Source organism: Rattus norvegicus, chromosome 16 (assembly GCF_021556685.1).
Source record: "Rattus norvegicus strain SHRSP/BbbUtx chromosome 16, alternate assembly SHRSP_T2T, whole genome shotgun sequence".
In the NCBI taxonomy this organism is placed as follows: Eukaryota; Metazoa; Chordata; class Mammalia; order Rodentia; family Muridae; genus Rattus; species Rattus norvegicus.
The window spans coordinates 59,513,117-59,538,573 of NC_141549.1; the positions used below are offsets into that span (position 1 = coordinate 59,513,117).

The following is a 25,457-nucleotide window of genomic DNA, read 5'->3' on the forward strand; positions in this document are numbered from 1 at the left end:
AAAGTGTCAAGTCTGTGTATAGTCTCCGACTGACCGAAACAATGTAGACAAGGCCGATGTCAGTAGCATGGCCACCCCAAAGGTGTCTACCATAATATGAGATTATTGTGTGACACAGGTATTTGTATGTCCCAGTGGTATGCATATTACTACTGAAGCTTATACCAGCATTATCTTGGGAGAGAAAAAACAGCTGACAATGATCATGTTTTTGTAATCACTCAAGTTTTTTAGACAGCAATTCTGGGCACATTATTCATCGAGTACATAGCTGTTAATGTGTTCCTCCTGTTAGGATATTTTTAGAATATACAAAATCAATCTCGTGGTTGCAGTGGCTAGGGCACCAGGGCCTTCAGAGCACTAGTCAAGCAGTCTATCATTGATCTATCCTCACATCCCACAGAAGCAAATTTGAAGACATTGACTACACTTTGCAAGAACCCCAAGAGCCCAAGTCCCAGGGGCGGTGCAATGTACCTTGTTGATAAGGCGCAGAGGGAGCCTGCGGCGACAACGTATTTAGCAGGACCCCATCCGACATATTCAAATGCAACAGGGAGTGGGCTTTTCTCATCCAGGAGGTAGTAAGGCATCATAAGTGTTAAAGCTGCAGAAACCCCAAAATAGGCCATAAAGCAAACAAGTAAGGAAGTTACTATTCCAATGGGAATAGCCTTTTGGGGATTCCGGACCTCTTCGCCTAAGGAAACACAAACAGAAGGTTTGCATGATTGGTAAAGAATTAAATACATGAGGGACTTCTGTCACCAAAGCCTCCCTCTCCTCTGTGGTCTCCTCTGCTTTTGTCCCTTGTTCCTTCTTAGTGGGTTCTTTGTTTCATATGAAAGTTCCCTTCTCTTCTTGAGGATACTGTGCTATTAACAAAAACAGTCCAGTAATGAGAGGGAGAAAAGAAGGACGGAACATACGGTCTGTTTCCCAGTTGCAGAAAGGTGGGGGGAGGGGGAAGACACACGAGCCTTCTTCAGTATCTAGGTCTAGGATGACAGTTGATGTCATTTGGGAAAACAGCTGCACGCGTATTCTGTAAGCTTTTGAGTTTGAGGGCTTCGCATAAACTCATTCCATCTATTTACGTGAAAGTTCAGATTCCATAACAAACATCAGAATATCCTTCTTGCAAGACTGGCCTTTGAAGCTCTCCAAACGGTCAGTTGCAAGGCTCTGCAACTGGGAAGCTAGAAGGACTCTGGCCTGGGGACGGTGTCATTTGGAATTCAGAGGACAGAATTGGTACAACTTGTCTGCTGAATGAAAGGATAATTTAAGGTGATAACTATCTGGAGGGGATAGGACCTTTAGCTAAAAGATTAAAGACAGAATTGTGAGCAGCATTTGGGATTCTCATCACATCAGCCAGATGTGTTGTCTTAGGTGATCTTTATACTATTCTCGGAGTAGGTGCTGCTCTTGACCCGACAGAAACCAGCCTTCTGAGCGTTTTAGGCAAGTGGCTTTTGTATCATACGCAGCATGGGTTGCAGGTAGATGAGAAGTTAGGATCCTTCCCACCCTACACCTCATCCTCTTCCCTTGATCCTCTGCTGTACCTGTGGTCGCCCCTGTGGTGTTTGCTCCTAACTACCCGGGAGTTATCATCCTTACCGGTTGTTGCAATGCAGTCAAAGCCCACAAAGGCATAAAAGCACGTTGCAGCACCAGCCAGCGTCCCTGTAAAGCCATAAGGCATGAAGCCGCCAGCCCCGTAGATGCTTGTTCCATTTTCAGAAGGTGGTTCTCTGAAGAAAAGGACAGACAGTGTGAGCCACTTCAGGGAAACTGTACCTTCTGGTAATTTCTCTCAAGCTTTCCAATCTTAGGGAGGCTGTTGCTGCTCACTGGCTTCTTAAAGTTAAGTTATATAAAACAAAAACTTTATTCTGTCATCTTGTTCTGGAGAATATGGTAGACTCCCTCACAATGACCCTCAATGTCACTGGCATACAACTACAGGCTACTCAATGGCAAATCCAAAAGGTCTGGTCCAAACTCTCTCTCTTTGTGTGTCTCTGTCTCTCTCTGTCTCCCTGTCTCTCTCTGTCTCTGTCTGTCTCCCCCCACCCCCCACCCCCGTGTTACAGGTTCTCACTATGAGTCCATATTAACTTGAATCTGCATTATAGCTCAGGCTAGACTTAAAGTCCTGTCAATCCTCTTGCCTTGTCCTCCTGTGTGCACAACTGTGTGCTGATTTGCACAGACCTAAACTAGAGGAAACACACAGGCAAGCAGGATTCTGACCTCAAAGATCCCACATGTGAGCCATACTCTACAAGAAAGGCAAAAAGCTTTATCTTCATTTCCCCCTTAGGATTCAATTTTTAACATGAAACAACAAGAAAGGCAGACTGTACCTCTTTAAAATTCATTTAGGGGCTGGTCATGTGACTCAGTATGTAAAAGCATTTGTCACCAAACCCAGCAACCAGAGTTTGATTCCCAGGACCAGAAGAAGACAATCAACTCTTGCCAAGTGTTTTCCAACATCCACAGACCTCTCTCTCTCTCTCTCTCTCTCTCTCTCTCTCTCTCTCTGTCTCTCTGTCTCTCTGTCTCTCTCTCTCCACACACACACACACACACACACACACACACACACACACACACACACACACAGAGGAGTGGGAAGGGAAAGAGACACATACACGTACAGACACACAGATAAACACAGATACATACACACAGATACATGGCTAGACATACAGTTACGCACAGATGCAGACACTCATCTTGGTCTCTCGCACACATTCTGAACAAATAAACAAGAAAATAGAAAAAAACACCACAAAATTTACTTAGAGGATGGTTGAGAGAGAGAAACATAAGCCCATAGGCTTGATTAATCATGATGGAAGGTTAGTGTTTTATCATATATTAAAAACTACGAAATTCAAAGATACTATCTTTTCCTTATCAGGATAATCATAAATGATATGTATCAATAAAAAAATCCACTTACACCTTACACCATGTAATACATACTTCTGTAATTTTATTTTTGCTTATGAAACCAATCCCACTAATAAAAACAAAATGACTTCAAAGATTATGTGTGTGGAGGGTTCAAGACGGAGTTCCTCTGTGTAGCCCTAGCTGTCCTGAGATTTACTATAGACCAGGGTGGTCTTGAACTCAGAGATTCTCTTGCCTTTGCCTCCTAAGTGCTGGGATTAAAGCCTCATGTCATCATGCCCGGCTTCCAAAATTCTTAAAAGCCTGAAAGCATGCAGAGTAACTGGTTGTACCAAAGGAGAAATTATTCAAATATTCAAATCAAATAGGGACAATCAAGATACTCAAGTCCTTAGAGGCGGGGAGCTGAGGGGCAGCAGAGGTGAGGTTCTTCCGGTGCTGAGACTGCCCTGGGCGCTGAGGTTCAGCCGCTCAGCTAGAACACCACCCCTACCTTAGGATGGGCAATCAACAGGAGAGGAGCTGTGTTCTAGAACCGTCCCCCAGCAAGATCTCACAACAAGACTGAGGACTGTTGCTGTACAGAGAACTTGCGAGTACTCTTAAAACGCCACATAGTGAGAGCTGAGAGGGCGGGGAGAGGGGGCACTACACAAGTGGGACCAAATATTTTACCTGGCACTTGCTGATATATTCTTGAGAAATTCTTCACTGATCTTCCAGTTAGCCACATTTCCTTTCACAAACCCAGCCACCATGACAAAGAGAAGGACCAGGATATTAATAGCTGTAAAAAATTTATTCACCCAAGCAGACTCCTTTACTCCAAAAGATAAAAGACCTGTGGGAACAGAGAAGGCATCAGTGTGGGCTCCTTGCCCACAGAAAAGGCAATGCTATCCCTTTGCCAAGACCCGCACTGGATATTACTGTATTTGTATATTTACCTTACATTTCTTCAATTGTTACGGCCAGCTCAGTAATTAGTCACTTTACTGTGAGGCAATGCCTTTGGCACAGAACTGATTTTGGTGTCTGGAAGGGTACTGTATTGTGCTCACACTCAAGAGATTTCACATTACCTATGTAAGTCTAGTTAACTATGGCTATTGTTAGTATGGCAGGCACAGACAGAAGACTTACATTTGAAAGGCTGTCCTTAAAAGCTATTCCAGGGCTAATATGAAAAGTCCAATCCTAAGTCCACCATATACTTTCTGACCACATCACCAGAAAACCATTCTTCTAAGTGCCAAGCCAACAAAAGGTTCTGTTAAATCTATTCTCACCTGAAAACATTTACTTTAGACTAGGAATGTAAATATCCCATTCAAGTAGTTGGATGAAACCGAGCATTATAAAGATCAATTCTTGCATCCCTGCAGAATTCTACGCATGCACACACATATATGTCTACAGCAACAAATTTGTCATCTGGTTAAGCAGCTGTATGACATACTATGTGTAGATAGTTTCATCCCTTATTTATAGACAATTAGGTCACTCTTGGTTTTACTTTATAAACAGCACTGACATCATTGCCATTTTATAAATACCCTTCTGCATTTTATAATGTTTTCCTTGCAAATAGTCTTCTATAAAGTGACAGTGTATGGGAGGAGTCCTCCCTTGAAGCTTGGCGAATCCCACGGAAGATGGGGCGGAAGAATTGTAGGAGCCAGAGGGGTTGAGGACATCAGGAGAACATGGCCCACAGAATCAACTAAGAAGGGGTCATAGAGGCTCACAGAGACTGAAGTAGCAACCAGAGAGCCTGCACGGGCCTTCATAAGGTCCTCTGCACCTATGTTAGAGTTGTGTAGCTTGGTATTTTTGTGGGACTCCTAACAATGGGAGTGGGGGTATCTCTGACTCTTTTGCCTGATCTTGGAACCCCTTTCCTCCTACTGGGTTGCCTCATCCAGCCTTGATGGGAGGGTTTGTGCCTAGTCTCATTGTATCTTATGCTGTGTTCAGTTGATATCTCTAAGAGGCCTGCTCTTCTCTGAAGAGAAAGACAAGTAGATCTGGTGGAGAGGGGAGTTTGGGCTGGAAGGGACTGGGAGGAGTGGAGGAAGGAGAACAGCAGTCAGGTTGTACCGAAAATGAAAAAGTAGAGTGTGTAGAAGGGCATGCAGTGTGCATGTGCATGTGTGTGCATGCCTGCAAGTGTGCAGGCAGGTGTGGATGTGTGCATATGTGCATGAGTGTGCATACAGAGGTCAGAGGTTGCTGTGGCTGTCTGCCTTGATTCTCTAAACTTCATCTTTGAGACAGTTTTCCACTGTAACTGGAGCTCCTCAGTTTGGGTAGACAAGTTGTCCAATAGACTCTAGGGATCCAGGGATGCACTTGCCTTGGTTTCCCCCATCCCAGTGCTGGGGTTACAAATGTATATCACCACTACCAGCCTTTAGGTGAGTTCTGGGGGTCCAGACTCACATTGTCATGCTTGTAATGGCAGGCAATTTATCCACTGAGTCATCTCCCGAGACCCAGGCATGCATTTTTATACAAAGCAAAATTTGGCCTCATCTACAATGCACAAGTTTTAAGTCAGAGTATTTTATTCATACTTATTTACAAGAGGTATTTACATATTAATATTATTAGCTGTCTACCAGTCATTCGTAGATTGTATTTTCCATCTCTATCATTATAAAAATTACTTCATTTGGATTTTTCAGTGGTAAGTATAGAGCCCAGGGCCTGTGTGTGTAGGCAAATGCTAAAAACAAACTGGCCTTATAGATTGCTTTAACCTTAATATGTTGCTTATAAATTTGTTGGAAGAACCCATATGTCCCTACTTTAGCATCTACTTTTAATAAGGTTTCCCCTAAACTTCAACTTTCCAATATTCACTTTCCTTTCAGTTTTTAAACCCTTATTCTATTTATCCTATCTGTATCTTTAATCCACCTGACATACAATATGACTTACGGATCTCGGTTAAGCCTTTACTACTGGAACAGTGGTTGTTATGAGAAGAGAACACAGCAGGTCTGCTTGCCTCTCCCTGCATGCACAGCACCTACTGTCCCGGAAGTAGAACTGTGCAAGCATAGATGAAAACAGTTGAATTTCATCCTTCTGCAGTACAGTTCCCACTATGACGCATCAACTAATGTCCTAGTGGCATGAAGGGACACTGTGGGGTTGGCACAGCTGTGGGTTCTGTAAGTGGCTATTGGGTTAAGTGCCTATGGGTGCTCAACTTGAGAAGGACAAAGCCACGTTTTATGTTAGGTTCCAAAGATGTCAATGCAGTGTCTACTTAAGTCCTTATCCTCCACCAATAGGTGACTGGACCCAAATACAGTCTTCATCTGAACACTCCTCATGCTTCCCTGGTCGCTTTAATAAAACAAGTTTCAGCTAACATACGGCATTGCAGCTTGAGTGAATACTTACAGAGATTTTCATTCTCAAATAATCTAGGAACAAAATTCTAATGTAAGTGTAGAGAACATTTAAAGGGAAGACTGGAGGTCAGTGAGCAGAGGACGAAGACTCAGGCTACAGCTGAGGTCTTGTTATGATATTTGACAGTTCTGAACATGAGTCATAGCTATTGGCATCTCATCATTAAGATATTAAAGCTGGATATTTTAAGTTTAATGGAGCCATCTATAAATAAACACGTTAATATTAACTAGGCTGCTTATTCTATATATTAGTATATATTACATGATATAGAATACTATATATAATAATGCTATTGTTATATAATATTGACTAGAAGTATGTGCATTAGAAAATGCCAGGGAGCTGGATGCTTCCTCTGCAAATAGATGTCTATAGTGGATACATGGCAGGAAAACACTATTTTTCCCTAGAAATAATATGTTTGTTAATGATCATGGTTGCATCATCAGGATGAAACAATGCCATGGAACTCTACATTTTTGTCTGATACAAATGCCCTTCCCAATCTTGACCATCTATGATTAACATTAAGAAATTGATGCTCTCAAAACACAGATTGATGCCTTCGTGCTCTGACTTACTGTACCCCAGGAGCCTTTTCCTCAGATGTGAGGCTTCCCCCTTTCACAGATGTGTATGTAATCCTCTTTGTGAAACAGGACAATGAAGCTTCAGTGACTCGACACTGACCCTATGGGCACTGACACGAATGCTGACCTCATTCAGAGGACGCAGGCTCCAACGTCTATGCAACCTACTCTTCCCGGCCCGATAGTGTGGCTCATTACAGGGAATGCATACGACGGGGTTGCTTACCTGCCAGAAGTAATACAAGGCACACGGCAAAGAAGTCCGGATACTCCGCCAGACCGGTGTAATTCATTTTGAAGTAGGTCTTGAAAAACTGGCCAATCTGTTTGTTAAGAAGCTCATCGAAGGTGCCACTCCAAGCTCTTGCGACACTGGACGTACCTACCCAAAACAGAATGTTAAGAGAATAAAAGAAAGGTTGCAGGTAGAAAATTAACGTATCATCTGCCTAGTCGACTCCTGGAGAAACCCGGCTTAGTTCACATCAATTGAAAATTTTAACCACATTATAAAACCAAATTAATATTGTAATTAAAAAAATCACAGGGACTCTTTTTTTTTTTTTTGAGGTAGGGTCCTGCTATGCAGCCCAGACAGACATCATGATCAGCTATAGCAGCAATTAAATGCTCCTATCAGGCAACTTTATCTGAAATAAAGAGCTATTTAAGGACTGGGGAGGTGGCTGAGGAGTTAAAACGTTTGCTGTACTTTGCATGATGTCAGTTCAGACACTTACGTAAGTTGCACTGGGTGGCAAAGCTATAAGTCGAGCCTTAGAAGGCAGAGACTACGCCCCAGAGCAAGCTGGCCAGGACGACCTGGACTGTAACCACAGGGCTCAATGGAGAGATCCTGCCTCAAAGGATAAGGTAGGAGAGCCATAGAGAAATTGTGGCATTATTCTCTGACCTCCTCGTGCACCTGAAGGCAGAAGCATGTGCTCCAGCATGCACGTGAACACACACACACACACACACACACACACACACACACACACACACTCATGAAAAGGAAAAATTATTTTTAAAAACTTCAGTTTTTCAAAGCCACTGGGAATCATGAATTCAAAGTGGAAGCAAAATCAGACTTTTGCAATGATGAAGCGAGACGGGGAATGAATGATTTCCTCAGGACCACCCGGAAGCTGAGCAGTGCAGGATTATCCCTAGTGCCGAGAGCCTCTGGAGAGCTGTTTTGAACACTGTACACTGCTGTTACTTGTTTTTGAAGCATACCTATGACATATGACAGAATGAGATTCCAACCAGTGATGAAGGCCCACAGCTCTCCAACCGTGACGTATGTGTATAGATACGCAGATCCAGTCTTTGGTACTCGGGCCCCAAATTCAGCGTAGCAAAGGCCGGCCATCACCGAAGCCAGGGCAGCGATGAGGAAAGACACCACAATACTAGGGCCGGAGTCAGCTTTGGCGACTTCTCCAGCCAGGACGTAAACCCCAGCGCCGAGAGTGCTTCCAACTCCCAGGGCGATGAGGTCCATGGTGGTTAAGCAGCGGCAGAGTTTGGAATCTTCCAGACTGTCCAGTGTGACAATTTTTCTCCGGATCAGACATCGTGTGAAAGTCAGCACTGCTCTGCAGGGAATCATGGTGAAGGGAGCAACCTACAGGAGAGAGGAGAGGAGGGGTCTGAGGCCATCTCCCCTGCCATCGAACAAAGAAGGGCAGGGCACCTTTATCTAATAGGTACTTGGTCCACAGCATCTGGGACATCAAGAGTTTGATGGTGTGTTAATTTTTTAATTCTATGTACTTCATCAATACGTAATATTATTACCATCTATCTCCACGTTAATTCCAAGGAATATGTACAACCTATGCTCAAAAGAAAGACTGTAATTTAAATGTTCTATTTGGTGTTATCGCTAGGGACATGTAATTTGGCAGACTGAAGGCAGCCCGGGAGGAGCAGTCTGGGAGGAGGGGGCATGGGGTCCTGTGTGTCAGTCTGTGTAACTGCGGACATGAAGTCCGGTCCGCTCGTTCTCCATGGGCTGTCCACCTGCACAGTGATCTGCTGACGTGGGGTACTGTTCCCTCCCACTTCATCAGACCCGGCAACATAACACAACTCTTGTCCCCTGTCCTGGGCCTTAGGATACCTGGGCTCTAACATCTCTGTGGAATCAGGAATTCTGGTGATAGTAGGAATAGGTACATATCGCTTTTCAACAAATGATTATTTTGTTAATTGCTACAACAGTGGCTTCCTTTGAAGATGAAAGTTACACCTTAGATGAGATTGAAGGTAATTAGACAAAGAGGCGGGAGGAGATCAACACTATGTGCATGCCTCTGCAAGGTTTTATTGAGGTTACTGATACACTTGAATCTTCCTTAGCACATGCTTAACCAAAGAATGGCAGGTTTTAGTACTTAGACTTTGGTGACTACTTAATTCTTGCCAAAAATCAGGTTCCTTCTTCAGCAACCTGGAGATGTAACTTATAAAACTTCCTCAATCCAGGCCATCAATTTGACGGCAGAGAATTCTGGGTCTAGTAAACCCTCATACCTGACGGTAATACCACCAGGTTAACACCAGGGGGCAGACATCCTCTCCTCCTCCCTGTATGTATCGTTTGAAATCTGCTGGTTACAGAAAAATGTCTATCCTCGACTGTAGCTTTCCTTCCATATTTGAGACAAAGGTCACAGAAACGGATCTTCTCACTCCTGCCCTGTGTGAAGGATGATCTGTCAAGCTTAGTCCTTGCATTACGACCACAGGGTCTCACAAAAATACTACGGGGGGAACAAGAGGAGGCAGCCCCAGGGCCTCCAACCACTTAGCGTCTCCCATTTAGAACCCAGGTTTTTCTTTCTCCTTTCTCTGCCCGTTTTGTGATGAGTCACATGTACTGTGCATTTCTGGCCTGACAGAAATTCAGTTACAATGTATAGTTCAGGGATCCTTTCCTGTCCCCCTTAGCCCCTTTCCAGATTAGTTTTTTTGATTTTGTAATCTTCACAGTCCACATCAATTACATGCTATAATTCTAACATTCCAATACAGAGTTTTAACAATAGGTGAAACAAGGTAGCAAAGGAGAAAATACTATGGGCGTGGAGGCGTGGATTACTGACCGTAACTCTTTTTACTTGTCTTTGAGAGGTGATTTTCTCAAAGCAAAATATTATCCAATCAGAAATGGTCACTGTTGAACCTGGACTAGCCAACAACAACAAAACCAGCCTTTGCACTGAAACCTAAAATCACTTTTTCTGAAAAACACTTCTTTGCAAATATTTTCCCTAACGGCTTACCCTATCTTTTCTCCATATGGAATTTTCTGAACAATTTTTTTTTGCCTCTAAAGGAAGATAGGTGAATGGCAAAGTCCAGATAAGTAAAAATTAAAGACCCAATGGAGGCTATTACAAATGAACAACTACAGTAGCGATGACATATTTTCTTTCCCTTTAACGTACCGAATCAGTATGGCCAGAAAGTTAAAGTAAAAACGTACTATTTCAAAATTTCCCATGGGCCAGCAACTCTCCCAAGGTTATACAACGGATGAACAGCTGATGCAGGGTTTTGGAACCTTCCTAGAGACAACTGGTGGTGTGTGACACGTGGGTGCACTTACCTCCACAAGAGCAAAGACACAGCTGCGGTACAGACACAGTGGTTTCACGGAAATAGATGAACATGAGTTGTTTTGTTTTGTTTTGTTTTGAAAGCGTGTAACTTTGTTCCCAGGGCAAGAGAAGGCAGGATGAAGCAAAGAGTGAAATAAAGAAAGCAAAGCCTTGGGCGCTGGGGTAACCAGAGTAGCTGCCCAGTCAGCACTCCGTCCTGGCTTGGTCGCAGCATAGGCACCAAGCAGGCGCCCGTTCTCTTCAGTAATGGCTGGCCAGTAAATCACCCTGAATGCCACCGGGTACCACCTGTTCCCCTTTCCCAGGCTGCTAGTGCCAGTTACTCTACACACGCCACCGCAAACACTGGAAGATGCCCTTCTCCAAATTATTTCAAACCCAACTCGCGAGTGCTACTGTTAAAAATGCCAAAGATCTGTGGTGCTTATTACAAGCCTGGTACTACCTGACACCCTTCATTTTATTGTCCCATGGCTTTCTCAATGTTCCTATATAGATTAGGCCTATTATTAGCTCCGTTGCAGAGGTGAACAAATGGAGGTACTGTATAGTGAGTCAACGTCACAGAAATAAGACGGAGCCCACTGCATGTGACTCTGGAACAGTAGTTCTCAACCAGGGCTCCCAGTTCAGGTATCCTGCATATCAGGTATTTACAATATGATTCCTAACAGTAGGAAAATGACAGCTGTGAAGTGGCAATGAGATGATTTTATGGTTGGGGTCACCACAGCGTGACGAACTGTATTAAAGGGCCACAGCATAAGGAAGATTGAGCGAGCGTTGCTCTGGGGTCTTTCTTTGCAGGCAATGTACAGCATCACCAACTTTGCTGAAGCCGGGTCACTGGCCAGCCGTTCCTCCATTACTACAGCACTGCCCCAACCCCTAAGCCATAGGTAGCTGGGCCAGAAATGGACAGGCAAGGCAGACTCAGAAGTCCCCCAAACTCTAAAGAAAATGACTGGGCCACACAAGCCAATAGTTTATGATGGAAAAGTGTCTAGGAAGGTGATTGAATGTACTCGCCATGCTGGAAGACAGGGCCAGAGAGGCATCTGCTGCATTTTCTCTTCCCCCACAGCCCTGCTGAGCTTGCAGTGTTAGACTGTTTTCTTTCCTTTGTTCCAATGAACTCCGTGGTCTTATAAGCTGTGTTGAGCTGTCTGCTCACTAAAACCAGAAACTACCAATGACGGTCCTGTCTGGTGGTGCTGCGGGGGCCACTCTATGGTCCTTGCTTTCAATCAACCCTGAACTGCTTATCTCTTACCACATGTGCGTCACTTCCTGCGAATTCATCTTCCTTCCAACATCAGGCTCCTAGCTGGAATTCCTTGGGGACATCCATATTTTCCCAGTAAGGTATTTGGGAGTTTAATACCCATTAGGCCTGCCCTTTACATACATCCACGGACAGCTGTGGTTGGTGTGGACTTTTCAAGGAAGAAGGTATTTCACTGGTGCGGGTTTCCTACAAATCAGAAGCTCAAAGCTCTAAATCTTTGGCTGTTGTCCATTGACTGTTGCCAATGGTGTCTGGCGAGCTTCCGTGCAAGCTGTCATTTTATGCTGGCCAGATGTCGTGGCATCCAAATTGCCCCTCTCTGCAAGAAGAAGGTTCAGGCACATTCCTGTAAGGGAGGTCTCAGGAGGCTGAGGCGGGAAGATCAGCATCTCAAAGCCACAAAATGATTCCTACGCCAACCTGGGCTACATGGGGAGGTGCTGTCTCGAACCTAACAGAACCAAAGCAAACCAAAACAGTAAAATAAAACAAAACAAGGGGTGGCGGCAGCGGGGGTGGGGGAGTCATTTAGTATTGCTTCTTAAGGAAACTGTAAAAAGTGACCATAAGGGTTTTAAAAGCAATTCATACTATCTTAATTCTACATTTAATACCCTGCCAATTCTAGGATGCCAAGGGAATTCAGATGGTCTGAAGGAACCTGTGCATTTAGCCACCGCTCAGGAATCAAACGGCTTTATTTATTTCTGGGTCAGTCACCAAATTCTGGACTCCAGATGCTGGAACTACGGGCCTGGACTAGGCTGGGGGCTGGAGAACAACGGAGATCTTTTGTCTGAAGGCAGAGAGCTGAGAATTGTTCTAGGACACTCTAGTTTCCTTTATTCATTCTTCCCAGAAGCAAAACACCCCCTTTCAAACCCGCACTTCCCCCCCAAGTTACTTAACTTAACTGGCTGCTAAAATTCTACCACGTTTGTCTCAGTGCTAGGCAAAAAAAATTCCTCCCATCGAACTGTGGTGGGAAAGGAATTTGACAAGAATTCACACCCATTTTTAGCTCAAAAAATGTAGCTGGATACCTAGTTTCGCTACAGAGTTATTTCTTGAAAAAATAAAAAAAGGTCACTTTTGATACTGCACTTCCAGTTTTGAAAAGAATGCTCTGATTTGGCACTTCTTAAATTCCAGGAACAATGTCTGAGCAGAGACCATTATCTCTGGCATCTTGGGAAGATCCTTGAAACACAGCTATTGATTATGGGAACTCTGTTAAGTTCACTTGGCTTCAGCTACTTTAGAATAAAACACTCCCATTGTGTGCCTGGAGCAAGTGAGGAAACCGATGCCAGCTCATCCCATGGCGCAGAACTACAAGTTAGATTTAGAATATGCAAATGAAGGACAATGTTAAAAATGAGCCCAACTTGAAACAATGGCGTTCTTAAACCACAAGCATATTTTTAAAGCAAAAGTTGTCTTTATTTTCATATTTCTGACTGAATTCAGCCTACCAACTGCTCAACACAACTTCAAGTTCTCTCAAAGGTCAAGCCTTAGAAATTTCAAAAGTGGAAACTTTTTATGTCTAAATGGAAATCCTTTAAAACCATTCTAGGGGGGAGCATAGAGACAGAAACCAGAGACAGGCAGACTGGTTATCCCTGTGGCCTGTGTTAAGGGAGGTCCTGCATTACCAGAATGTACACCAGGGGGCACACTGCTCAGACCCCAGCTGGAGCTGGAGACAGTGAAGTTTTCAAGAGATGAAGAAAAGAAAAGGGAAAAAGAGGCTAAAGGTGGCAATGAAATTCTATAGTCCCATCACTCTGACGGCTGAAAGAAGAGGATCAAGAGTTCAAGGCCAGCCGGGATCATATATACAGACTTTGTCTCAAAAGCTAAATAAACAGTAAATAAAGCCAGGCTGCCAACAGCACAGTATCTAAAGCAAAAATATTAATGGGAAAACCATTTAGAATTCTTCTAACAATGAAGCAATATCCACAATCTTTGAACTCATTTTGAAACTTTGATAAACTCGTATCCTCTGCTACTTCTGAAACTGGAAGTTAAACAATCTTTATTTTATCTGAAGCAACCCTTTTCTTGGAAAAATAAATCTAAGTTTTGCAAACTAGTAACAGTCATTTCTATAATAAACAATAAAAGAGGAATTCTCAAAAGTTACTAATATATAAAATCTTTACCAAAAGCTCCTCCACGCACTGATTTGACTTAAACAGAAGTTTACATTACTGTGCGATTTAAAATTTAAATTATTATCTCATAACCGAAACCTATCTGATAGTAATTCATCAATAAAACTTTTAAGGTATTTAAATAATGTGGGAAGAGTAGTTTTTATAAAAAATGACTCACACAAATGAGGGCTGATGAGATGGCTTGTCACCCATATGCAAGCCTGAGGGCCTAGTCTGAACCCCCAGCAACCACATAAAAAGCTGGGTATGCTCTGCAGGACTCCAACCAAACACTAGGTGTTAGGAGAGAGAAAGGTGACCCCAGAGCTTGCTGTCTTGCTAGCAGAGCCCAAACAGAGAGCTTCCGATTTACTGAGAAAGGCACTCTTAAGGCCATAAGACAGAGTGCTAGATGAAGACATCTATTATCCAGCTATGGTTCCACCTATGTGCACCCAAGTGTGCAACACACACACACACACACACACACACACCATGCTCACACACATTCATGCCATACACTCACACACAAATGCACAAAAAGTATTCAACATCCAACATAAAGTATTTTAAAACCAGCAATTTACATTATGAGCACACATTTGTAGTGTATTTATAGTGTTCAGTTAAAAAGAATGTAAGAAAGATAAAAACTCTCTTTGACTCCAAAATTCTGCTGCTGTTTTACAAAACACTATTTGATTTGACTCTCAGAGGCTTTAGCACTAACATGCTCTGTGTGTATGTGTGTGTGTGTGTGTGTGTGTGTGTGTGTGTGTGTGTGTGTAGAGAGAGAGAGAGAGAGAGAGAGAGAGAGCGCGAGAGAGAGAGAGCGCGAGCGAGAGCGAGCGCTATATCCAGGAAACCAACGCTGCCGTTTCCCAGCTCTCGGTTTAAACGGTGTTTGAGAGAACTAACACATACTTGAGACCATGCTGTACAAAGGTTCGTAAATGAGTTATTTTAAGAAAGCAGAATTTAGTTTCCATAATTTTAAGAATGCTTGGATATCTATCCAACTATATATGAACATCAGAACACTGATGTAAGAACCATGAAATGCTACCAGTAAGTTTTATTTTTAATGCGTTGAATCTTATTTGCACTGGACTCTCAGTTGCCCTTAGCCTGGGTTTCCAAATCACTCCTCTGTGCTTCTCCAGCTTAGCCCTGTAGCCCTGAGTTCTGCTGCTCTCCACGTGAATGCTGTGGTCTGACCTGCCCACAAACTATCCTTGGAACATTTGCTTTCTTGCCCACACATGTGAAGAGAGATATTGACCTGTGTGTTCCTAGCTGCTCCTGGCTCGTCTCCTGGTCCCCTTTTTCTGTCCCCATGCCAGGTGTCTGAGCCACTGAAGCCAGTAAGACATTTCTCTGCCTTCTCTACCAGCCCCTGACTCCTTTTCTCTCAAAGGAAAGTCAACAGTCTGAAAGGAATGAGTACTTTAGGTATCTACCTACCAAGAGAGTTGGGAGAAAGGGAGATTTTGAGAACAGGAATCTGGTAAAGATCTCCTCCAAGAGGTGGGGTGAAGGATGACATACCTCTAAAATATACTTGGGAAAATGTACTTGCTGGGTGCTCTCTGGTTCCTTCCTCCCCAAAGAAGGTAACACTGCTTGTTTGGTACGAAACGAAATGCACATATTCACATGCCATCATTTCTACATAAGACATAATAGGCTTAACATATATTTATTGCAGGAATCTCTGTAATTAAGCTCGTCAGAATGAGTGAACTACAGATCAGCAGCTGAAGGACAGGCAGGGAAGGACAGAGAGAGATGTGCCCAAGACTTGAGCTTAAAGGACTCTCACGAAGACTACTACCGCATACTAGAAAAGACACATGGACTTAAGGGAACTAGCTAAAAATGCTGCCAAGATTTTTAAAGGAATTCGGGTACTTGATTATTCTCCAATGGTACTAAGATTTTTAATTTTTTTTTGATTTTTAATCTTCATTTTCTATCTTAAAGAACATAGAAATCTTAACACCATCTTTCAAAACATAGTGGATGCTTCATGTATAGGACCTTTAAGGAAACAGCCTCCTCAGCTCACCTTGCTGAGCATTTATTCACCCCCGCCAGCACCACATGGAGTCTTCTTCATCTTTGGCCCTCAAGAAGGGCTGGGTATGAAGACATCTGTTTCCCTCTGTATAATGCTCACTGCTAGAAAACCTTTTACCTCCTGAATGTGTTTCTTCACTTCTATCTCCCTGGGTTTAATTCTGTCTTAACAACAAATACAGATAAACCTCATTCAAATAAATCAAAATGGCTACCGCCCAAACACTTCCTCAGGTACACAGATCCATTCAAGCCCAGCAAACACACTGAGAACCCCTGACAGAAGGCATGACACACCCCACAAGGCAGAGAGTTCCAGACGTGGCGGAACACAGTCTCATTTGCTTACAGTCTACTTTCACTCTACTATACACCTCCATCAATTTGCTGTTTTTAATAACCACCCTGATCTGAGAAACATGGTGTACAGGCTTTGGAGCTTCTCTTATCCCCTTAGCCCATCTTCTACTTCCTCCTCTCTGCCTTGAGTAACACTGGATTTCCTTTTAACTTCCCCAGAACACATAATCTGGGGCTTTATGTCTGGTGTTTCTTCTTGGAAAAGTACATTTTCCTTTTTACCCGGACAGGTCCCTTTCCATTAAGTTAGGTCCCTCTTGCTCTCCCAGGACTAGTTTGCTGTTGTTGTTGTTTTCTTTCACTTTTTCTTTTTCTTTCTTGGTATTTGGGATCCCAGCTGCAAACTCACACACTGTCAAAAGCATCTACCCCACACCCCTAGCTTACTCTGTACTTTTAGGTCATTTCGGTCTTTATAATATAGACAACTACTTGGATGAACACGTTTTACTCCTTATTACAGGCTGAGTTGTCCTTCTAAAACATCTGTGAAGTTCTGAACTCCAGGATGGCGTGGTGACACTGTGTGGAATGAGGGACTTTGTGGGCTTTAAGTCCATTAGGGCGAGCCCTAGCAGAATAGGACTTGTGCTCTCACATATAAAGAGGAAACTGCCACATGACACACAGGAAAATGCCGTGTGGTAACAGGCACAAGTCGGTGATACATCTCTGAACCAAGGAATAGCAGAGGTTGAGGACTACCCACCATAAGGCAGAGGGAAATGAAAAGGGGATTGTCCCTCAAGAGTCCTGGGGAACTGTGCCCCAGATGTCATTCTGACTTTTGGACTTGTGACTTCAGAACTGTGACACAGTTTGTTTCCGGTAAGTCACCCGATCTTGGATACCTTTGTTGAGCAAGCTCTAGAGATTAACATATTCCTAAAGGCTGTTAAGTTTCTTGAAACAACACCCTGTATTTTACTTTGTGTTGCATTTCTGATGCCCTCTCAGAGATTCTGAAATATAGACAAGCATCCATCAACTCAACAAAGACGTGACTGATTCATACCAGGTTTGAAGTCAACTCAAACACACATGACTGGATTTTGTTTTTTGTTTGTTTGTTTGTTTTTATCAAAGATATTTATATGGTGGATGCCTCAGTTCCACAGTGTTTCACCATACCACTTCCAAACTAAAACTTAGCATTTCCAGTGTCCTGTTTGAGACTGTTGTAGCTCAGGTCCACCGATCAAGTCACTAAATGTCCTGCCTATCTTTGTGTCACTGCCATTTTGACAGGTTTGTCTTCCACTTTTCAGTCAGTGATATTAAACATGCTAAGCCTGACAAAGGCAAGAGCACAGCATCATGTCATATCACCTATGTCCCTCCCACAGGAAACTGGCCTTCTGACAAAACTCTGGGCACACCAAGCAGCTAATGGCTAAGCTATGATTCTCTCTAGTCTATTTCTTTGCCTATGTAGCCAAAGCTGCCACAATAAAAGATGTTAAAAGTTTTGAAAAACCCTGATATATTATTTTGGCTCTCCTCCTGCCTTTTTATCGAGATGGGATCTCGTTCATTCTGTCCCTGTAGCTCAGGATAGCCTACAACCTATGGTCCTCCAACCCCAACCTTTTGAATGCCTGAATCACAGCTGTGCACCACTGCATACAGTGTACATATCCATACTTCCCATCCCCACTGGTCTACTAACCTCAGTAAAAAGAAGCTCGTGATGCCTTCTGGGGATCCAGTCCTTCTTTTCTGGGCACATACTAGAAGTATCTGAACCTTTCCTGGTAATTAGTGTGCAAGTGTCTGACCTGTGGTTCCCAGTGTCTCCAGTTTGAAAATAAGGGTAATTTATTCTTTTTCATCTCCCTCCTGTTTCAGTTACAGAGGGTCCTGTTAAAGTTACAGAGGGTCACCAAGTCCACATTTCTACAAGTTCTTCTAACACCTCAACGTGTAATTCACCTGGACCTGAAGTCATGAGGCAGGTTTAAGTGTTCCCTTTCTCTCCACCTTTGGCTTCCAGTTGCCCCTGGTTTATGTATTCTATTCTAGTCAGACTGCATTACTGCACGGACCCCTCAAAGGGGGATCTCACTGGTTGTCTTTTCTCAGTCACCTACTGCTCCCATTCTGGGTCATTCTGTTCTTGACCACTCATATGGTGAACTATTTCACAAAACTTCAATTCTAATATTTTGTTGCCATTTCTCAAAAATTCATACTTCCTCTATTCCTGAAAATTTTAATGTTAAACTGCTCAAATGAATTCCCGAGGCAGCCACAGTTGTTCTGTCTGGTATCTACCTACCTGCCTTGTTCCCCCTTAGACCGGAGTCACTATCTGACAGGATTCGCATATTTGATTTTTTTCTTATTCTTAAACAACATTACTATTTAAGACTATAGTCTAGGAAGCCATAGCCTTACTTTTCTCTGAGTACTTAAAAGACCTGCTTTAAAAAGACTTGGGGGTGGCACTTTGGCTAGTCTTTACAGAATGTTATTAGTTATAAGCAAAATATTCTCGTCACCGAGAGACATTTTATGAATATTACCAAAAAGTACTTATTGTGAACTATATTTCTCAAATTCTCACTGTTTAACTCTATTTCTTTTTACTTTATGTCAACAAAGAACAGGTTTGTCTAAGAATCTTTCAAAGGAGGCTTAAAAACAAACAAACAACAAACAAACAAAAAACCAAAAACCCTGTTCACAAAAATGTTTTCGTTGGCAAACAGCAAAAATGATATTTCAACATCTGCAGTTCTAGAACCTTCAAGTTGCTTAATGTCCCTGAGTGGAAGTCCATCTACAGCCCATTGCTAAGGAGACAAACAGGGCTCTAACTTAACCATTCAAAAGTAAACAGATGATTGTCAAATTAAGACCTGAGCAAACAAATCCTTCTAGATTGTCACAGTGCCTCCGTCAGGGCCCCTCTTACTTCCCATGTCCCACACTGCTATCCACAGTGTCCCGTTGTCCGGACATCCTTCTGTGGAGCACATACCATTCATGAAGAGACAAGAACATTCAGCAAACACTAATAATTATATTATACTCTGGGTTTGAGTTTTTTTTTTTTTTTTTTTTTTGCTTGTCCTTACTGTACGCGTTTCAGGTGGACAGTGTAGTGATTATATTTCTTCCTACTGGAACGGCTACTTTGGTTATCATGGCCAATCAAATTAGCAGACCCACCAAATCAGTTGCCCCTTTAAAAAAGAACTCCTTTACGATTGTTTTCCTCCAAACAAAAAAAGTATCCACAGTGAAAAATATCCCTTCTCTAGCGATGTAGGTGAACACCCTTGCACACGTAAGGCGTGAGCAGAGGCACACTTCGCCTTACACAGAGTCAAGGCAAACCTCAGGCGCTTAAGGATATTTCTAAAAATCACACAATACAGAGAAAACACGAGACAATATCGCACATCCGTCCTTATCTACATGCCAGGACACCGCTGACTCTGTGTCACCCTTGACTGTTGTCCCAATCAATACTTTTTTGTAATTTCCTCACTCCTGAGTGGCGAAAGGGGACAGTGGGGGGACAGACTGTTTTGTTTTATTTTGTTCTGACCCCTTTCAGAGATAACAATAACAAAGCTCTCCAGCCAGGGGCCACTCACAGGAAACCAAGCATTTTAGAAGCTAACAATCTTCAGATGGCATTCTGTTAGCGTGTGCGCTCACTTGGTCTAACAAGTGACCAAAACAGCCCCTGAAAGCAGTGCCCAATGTGGACACAGCGTGGGGTTGCGGGTGAGAGAGATTTTCAATGCTGACACCTGCTTTTCTGACCGGCCAGATGAAGGCAACACGGTTCTGCTCAGACCCCACGAGACACACATGTTAAGTGCCCCCTACAGACCATGAGACACACATGTTAAGTGCCCCCTACAGACCAGGCACCCCATGGATGGCGTGTGGTTCAGGGGAAAGGGGCTATTAATTTATTTCTGTAACATACACCATGGATAGATATTTAGATTTTTTTTTTTAATCTTGGGACACCAAAATTACTCCATTCGTATGAGCTGCCTACTTTTATTTAGAAAGACACAGTTATATAGAAACTGATGAAACAGAGAGCTGGAAACCCTTAAAGGAGAAAATCAAGGCCCAAGGCTTTCCCACCAACCCCCACTACCATCCCTCTCCCCTCTCTGATGACAGCTATGAGACAGTTCAAGAGCCATCTTCCCAGTCGACCTCCGTCTGGAGAGTTCTAAGGAACGCCCAGTGGTACCGCGGGGGACCCGGAGGGAGAGCAAAGGGACGCACGCTGCTTCCTTGGCTCACCTCTTTTTCCATCCCTGACAGTCCTTTAATGGACATTAGCGTCTTCTTTGTGCAAGGCAGTTTAGTACCAGCTAAGTGTCGCTTATCTGATGAATTCTGGACTATTTGCTGACTTTTACCCCTCCACCATGTATACCTGAAATCTGAAATTTTTGAGCTCAATACATTTTGGATTGAGAGGATTTGGGATTTCAGAATTTGGGGTTATGGATGGTCAACATGTATTTCAAATACTAAGAGACCTGAGAGCTCAGAGGCTGTATCTTATAAAACATTTGTCATTGTTGAACATGACAGTATAAGACCACCTTCCCCAAATCACAAGTGCATGTATGAAGCATACACAGACTGTTAATGCTCGGCAACTAAGCAGGCAGTCTGCTTGCCAGAGCTAGGATGGGCTGGCTACTCAGGGGACTGCTTCCAAACCTCAGCTGAGTTCTGAGTCAATGAATGAAAGAGCAGTTTACTGGCATTCACAAAAGGGCAATGGAAGGCCTACAAGGAGGGGAGGGGACCAGGGAGGAAAAGAGAAAGGGAAGGAGGAGGGAGATCTGGGATAGGGAGGGAAGCAGAGGGAAAGAGACAGTGAACTTGAATGAGGCAGAAGCAGAACAGTGGATGTGCAGCTAATAAGGAGTCAGATGTCTGTGGAGGTGCAAGACCAGAGGGCAGAAACCAGAGTGTTGGTCCCCAGCACGAGAACAGGATCCAAGTGGCCAAGGTCAGTAGCGCTTTTGTGTATCTAATAAAAAAGACTCATAGCCTGTATTCTGCATGAATGCAAATACTCTTGGGAGCAAAGCCTGCTCAGTTTAGGGCTTCAGCATTCCCACCGATTCAATTAGGCAAATTAGGGGCTTACAACCAAAATTTTCCAAGCACACAACAAAACAAACCAGGGCACTATAAAATAAACCACAGCATTTAAAAGTGACTGGTGGCCCTTCTAAAGCTTCAGATAATGGGAAATCACAGTTGAATATGAAAATGCAAACGATCAGAATATTGTTTAAATATGTGAATCAAAGCAGAAAAGTAATCAAGTAGATTAAATAAAAAAAGATCCAAACAGGCCTCTGGAAAAAATATAATCAGAGAAATTAAAAACTCGGTGAGTGGGTTAAGGGGCATATTAGATACAGAGAAAGATTCTTTGCACGTAAGCAGAAGAGTAATACATTTGAGTGGAGAGAAGGCCTGAGCCCAGGTGGCCTGAATTCATTACCACCTGGACAGTGTATGGTAAATCACAGCTCCCAGCATTAAAAGGAACAAAACCCATTACAAGTTAATTCACAGGTGGAGGGGAGAAACGGAACAACAAATAGACACCCAATAATGCAAGGACCTAACATGTAAGAAACACGACACCAAAAATTATACTAAACGTAACTGAAAAAAATTCCCATTAACGACAGTGGTTATCCTCTGGATTTTTAATTCTTAGTTTATATGTGTAATTACTGATTCATCACATCAAAAAAATATGAAAAATTTGGAGGTAGGCGGAAAAGGACCAGTCAATGTTATAACCATACACATGAAGGAAAACCAACCAGGCACATGATAATAATACCCAGAAAAAAAACCACAATTAAAAACAACAGTAGCTTATGATACAGTAAATTCTAAGACTAAAAGACTCATTCTAGAATGGGATAAATTCAACTTATTAGGGATAAATTCTTCTTAAAATATATACAATATGCCCCCCTTTGTCACCATAACGAAATGCTTGAAGCTGGGCACTTCCCTCATGAAGGTATTAACTCAGTTAACAGGAGATTCAGGAGCACTGTCGTAGCTTCATCATGAATGGCCTCATGTGGGGAACATGAGGAGAGATCATATGGCAAAATAAGCCATGATTCAGGGAGAGGCCGGGTTCACACTTTCAGTATCAACGTTCTTGTGAGAACTAATTTAGAACTGACAAGGACTACCTTAATCCCTTCAGAGGGGTCATGACTCCAATGGCATAACCAAGTGCAGCCTGGCAGCACTCTTAAACATCCTATAGCCTCTCAATGTTGCCACCCCAAGGGCCAAGCTTCTCCCACAGAACCTCACACTTAGGAGTCACATCTAACAAAAAGTACTAGTAAAACAGCTTCAGCATACATGAAGTGAGAACAAAGAGCCACAGAGACAAACAGACAAATGTGTGTTTGTAAGGCTAGGCTTCAACTTTCTTTAATTATCGATGTGAAAAATAAAAGTTGAGAAATCCCTAACACACATAAGGTATGTCAATGATGTGGACAGTTCAGTTGATTAGATCCATTTCTAAACTGCCATTGTCCTGGGCACTGAGGAAAGAACATGAATGTCTTAGTTAGGGTTTTACTGTTGTGAACAGACACCATGACCAAGGCGAGTCTTATAAAAAAAAAAAAACATTTAATTGCGGCTGGCTTAATGTCTACTATCAGTCTGTTATCGTGGTGGGAGCATGGCAGCATCCAGGCAGACATGGTGCAGGAGGAGCTGAGAGTTTTACCTCTTGTTCTGAAGGCAGCTAGAAGTCTGGCTTCTAGGCAGCTAGGATGAGGGTCTTAAAACCCAAACGCACCATACACTCTTCCTCCAACAAGGCCACACCTCCTATTAGTTCCACTCTCTGGGCCAAGCATATACAAACCAACACAATGAATAAAGCCAAGTTTTTACCCTTGTGGAAATAAAAACACAACTGTGGACAGAAACAATAAACAAACGTACAAATTAACATGTTCTGACCATTTCATTTGGAACTAGAGAAACCACACACATCTCAAGCCCAGGATAAACATCTAAAAGCTTTCACGACATTGAAGCAGGGAAGGAAATTATTTATCGGACAACTCTGATAATGGCCAATAGGCAATGAGTTACTTTACTTACAAATCTACTTTAAAACCAAAACATTTGGAAGCTTATGCATATATTCAAAAATTTCAGAATACAGTTCACAGCTTTCATAGAATTTCAAACCTCAAAAAAAAAAAAATCCTTCAAGCTTTCAAATGTTCTGCTTTCATACAAAAATAACCCAATATAAACTCCTAGAAACAATGTCCCGAGTGTCTTAAAACCTTCATCCAAGAGCTTGCCAATACATTCTGGTCTTAACATGGTTTGCTATCTTAAAAACTCTCCTATATTGAAAACTGAACCCTCTTTTTTTCTGTCTTCACTTTTACCACAAAGTCCTTGTGTTAGAATTATGGTCCAATATCAATGTCAGAAAACCCAGAAAGCAGCAGTTGGAACCAGGAGCTCACTTCACTGTCATGTGAAGCAGGTCCTGAGGCCATCTGCCTGGTGTCTATGGACCAGAGACACGAGCCCCTTACAGCTTACCTGCTGTTAGCTCACTAGACAGACTCAAATTCAACTCGTGATCTGAAGGGCTCTTTAAACCCCAGCGTTTGTATCTGAAGTCCCATCAGTTTGACACTGAAAGGGGTGAGAAGGCTCCCTCCTAAAATAAGCCATATAATCTCCTTCCCTGTCTGAAGCTGAGGTTCTGCAGCCCTTATAGTCAGTCATTAATGCAGTCCCACAGATTTTTAAGTCTTTGTGATCTCGATTTAAATATAACCGACTTGTGCTGCACACACCATGGTGCACAAGTGGAGGGGGAATTGGGAGGAGTTGACTCTCTCCTACCAACTGGATTGAACTCAGGTTGTGAGTCTCCATAGCAAGTGCCTTTACCAACTGAGCTGTCCCGCTGGCCCCTATAGTCTCAGTTTAAAAACCATTCCAAACGCAATTCCTTAAGCGTTGCCTTTGGTGCAGAACAGAGCACTTTAAACGGGAAAGTGAAAGCAGCCTGCCTCCACATTTGGGTTTGGTTTCTTCCTTGTACGACTAGCGGCGCCAGTAACACATCATTCTGGGCATGGACACAAGAGCTGGGTTTTCTTGAGTCTTCCTCCTGAGCCAAGCATATCCCAGCACCCCAGGCTAATGAGAGAGTCACTGCCAGAAAGCAGAAAGAAGGCCAGAGCCCAGAGCTACAACTCTTTCTCATGAAGAACCCCTTTCTGGGGCTACTGGCTCACCTAGAGCCAAGTCCTGGTATGGCTGTCTTCACTGTGTGCTCAGACTAGGGAAGTTTCAGAGGCACTACGTGATGGCAGACAGGAGCTAATATGGGTGGAAGGGCATATACTACCAATGGGAGTAGGAGTGTCAATCAAACTACCAGCAAAGGAATGCAGACTAAAAGGGTTTTATCAGCATCCTGCCAAATGAATGTGATGTAAATGTTTATAGCCACACAATCTGTTCCCTTACCAGAATCACAAGGAACAAGCACAGGTCATTTACAAGCTCTTTTGGTTTGTTTATTTATATGGGAAACACACAAAGTATACCAAACATTGCCTAACCCCTACAAGCATTTCCCTCCATTTTCTTCTGAAATATCAATACTTCTTTGTCCTCCTTCTAGCAAAATATACAACTTCACATTTTAAGTGTATTTCTTTTTAAAAGGCAAGCAACCTAAAATGGCTCAAGGAGAAAAGGAGGAAGAGAATAGAATCAGTAGAATTATGGTTACCTTGCATATGTTAGCTTAATCAATAATATCAACCAATCTGAGAGCAAATGTCATCATGGTACTATGTGTTTTCTTTCAAAATAAAGAAAATCTAAAAAATGCTCAGTACAACACAGGTTTACAAAAGGTCATTTCAGTCTCAAA

At 42.9% G+C, this 25,457-nt stretch overlaps 2 protein-coding genes and 1 long non-coding RNA gene across 5 annotated transcripts in view; 2 read left to right on the forward strand and 1 right to left on the reverse strand.

The window, feature by feature from the left end:
• Nucleotides 1-25,457, forward strand: part of Erich1 (glutamate-rich 1) — a gene marked incomplete at its 5' end in the record, with an annotated part of 52,793,804 nt that overhangs the window by 28,642,557 nt on the left and 24,125,790 nt on the right.
• The window catches only part of LOC148000578 (uncharacterized), a 49,074-nt gene that overhangs the window by 20,087 nt on the left and 3,530 nt on the right, over nt 1-25,457 (forward strand). The gene's annotated exons all lie outside the window — the stretch shown is intronic.
• Nucleotides 1-25,457, reverse strand: part of Slc7a2 (solute carrier family 7 member 2) — a 58,263-nt gene that overhangs the window by 15,838 nt on the left and 16,968 nt on the right. For all 4 annotated transcript variants that reach the window (XM_087589066.1, XM_087589065.1, NM_022619.3 and 1 more), the window contains 5 exon segments: nt 8,196-8,586; nt 7,183-7,338; nt 3,613-3,778; nt 1,630-1,763; nt 481-703 (listed from right to left, as the gene is read on the reverse strand). In XM_087589066.1, the coding sequence (XP_087445192.1) occupies nt 481-703; nt 1,630-1,763; nt 3,613-3,778; nt 7,183-7,338; nt 8,196-8,571 (1,055 nt within the window). In that variant the 5' untranslated portion in view covers nt 8,572-8,586.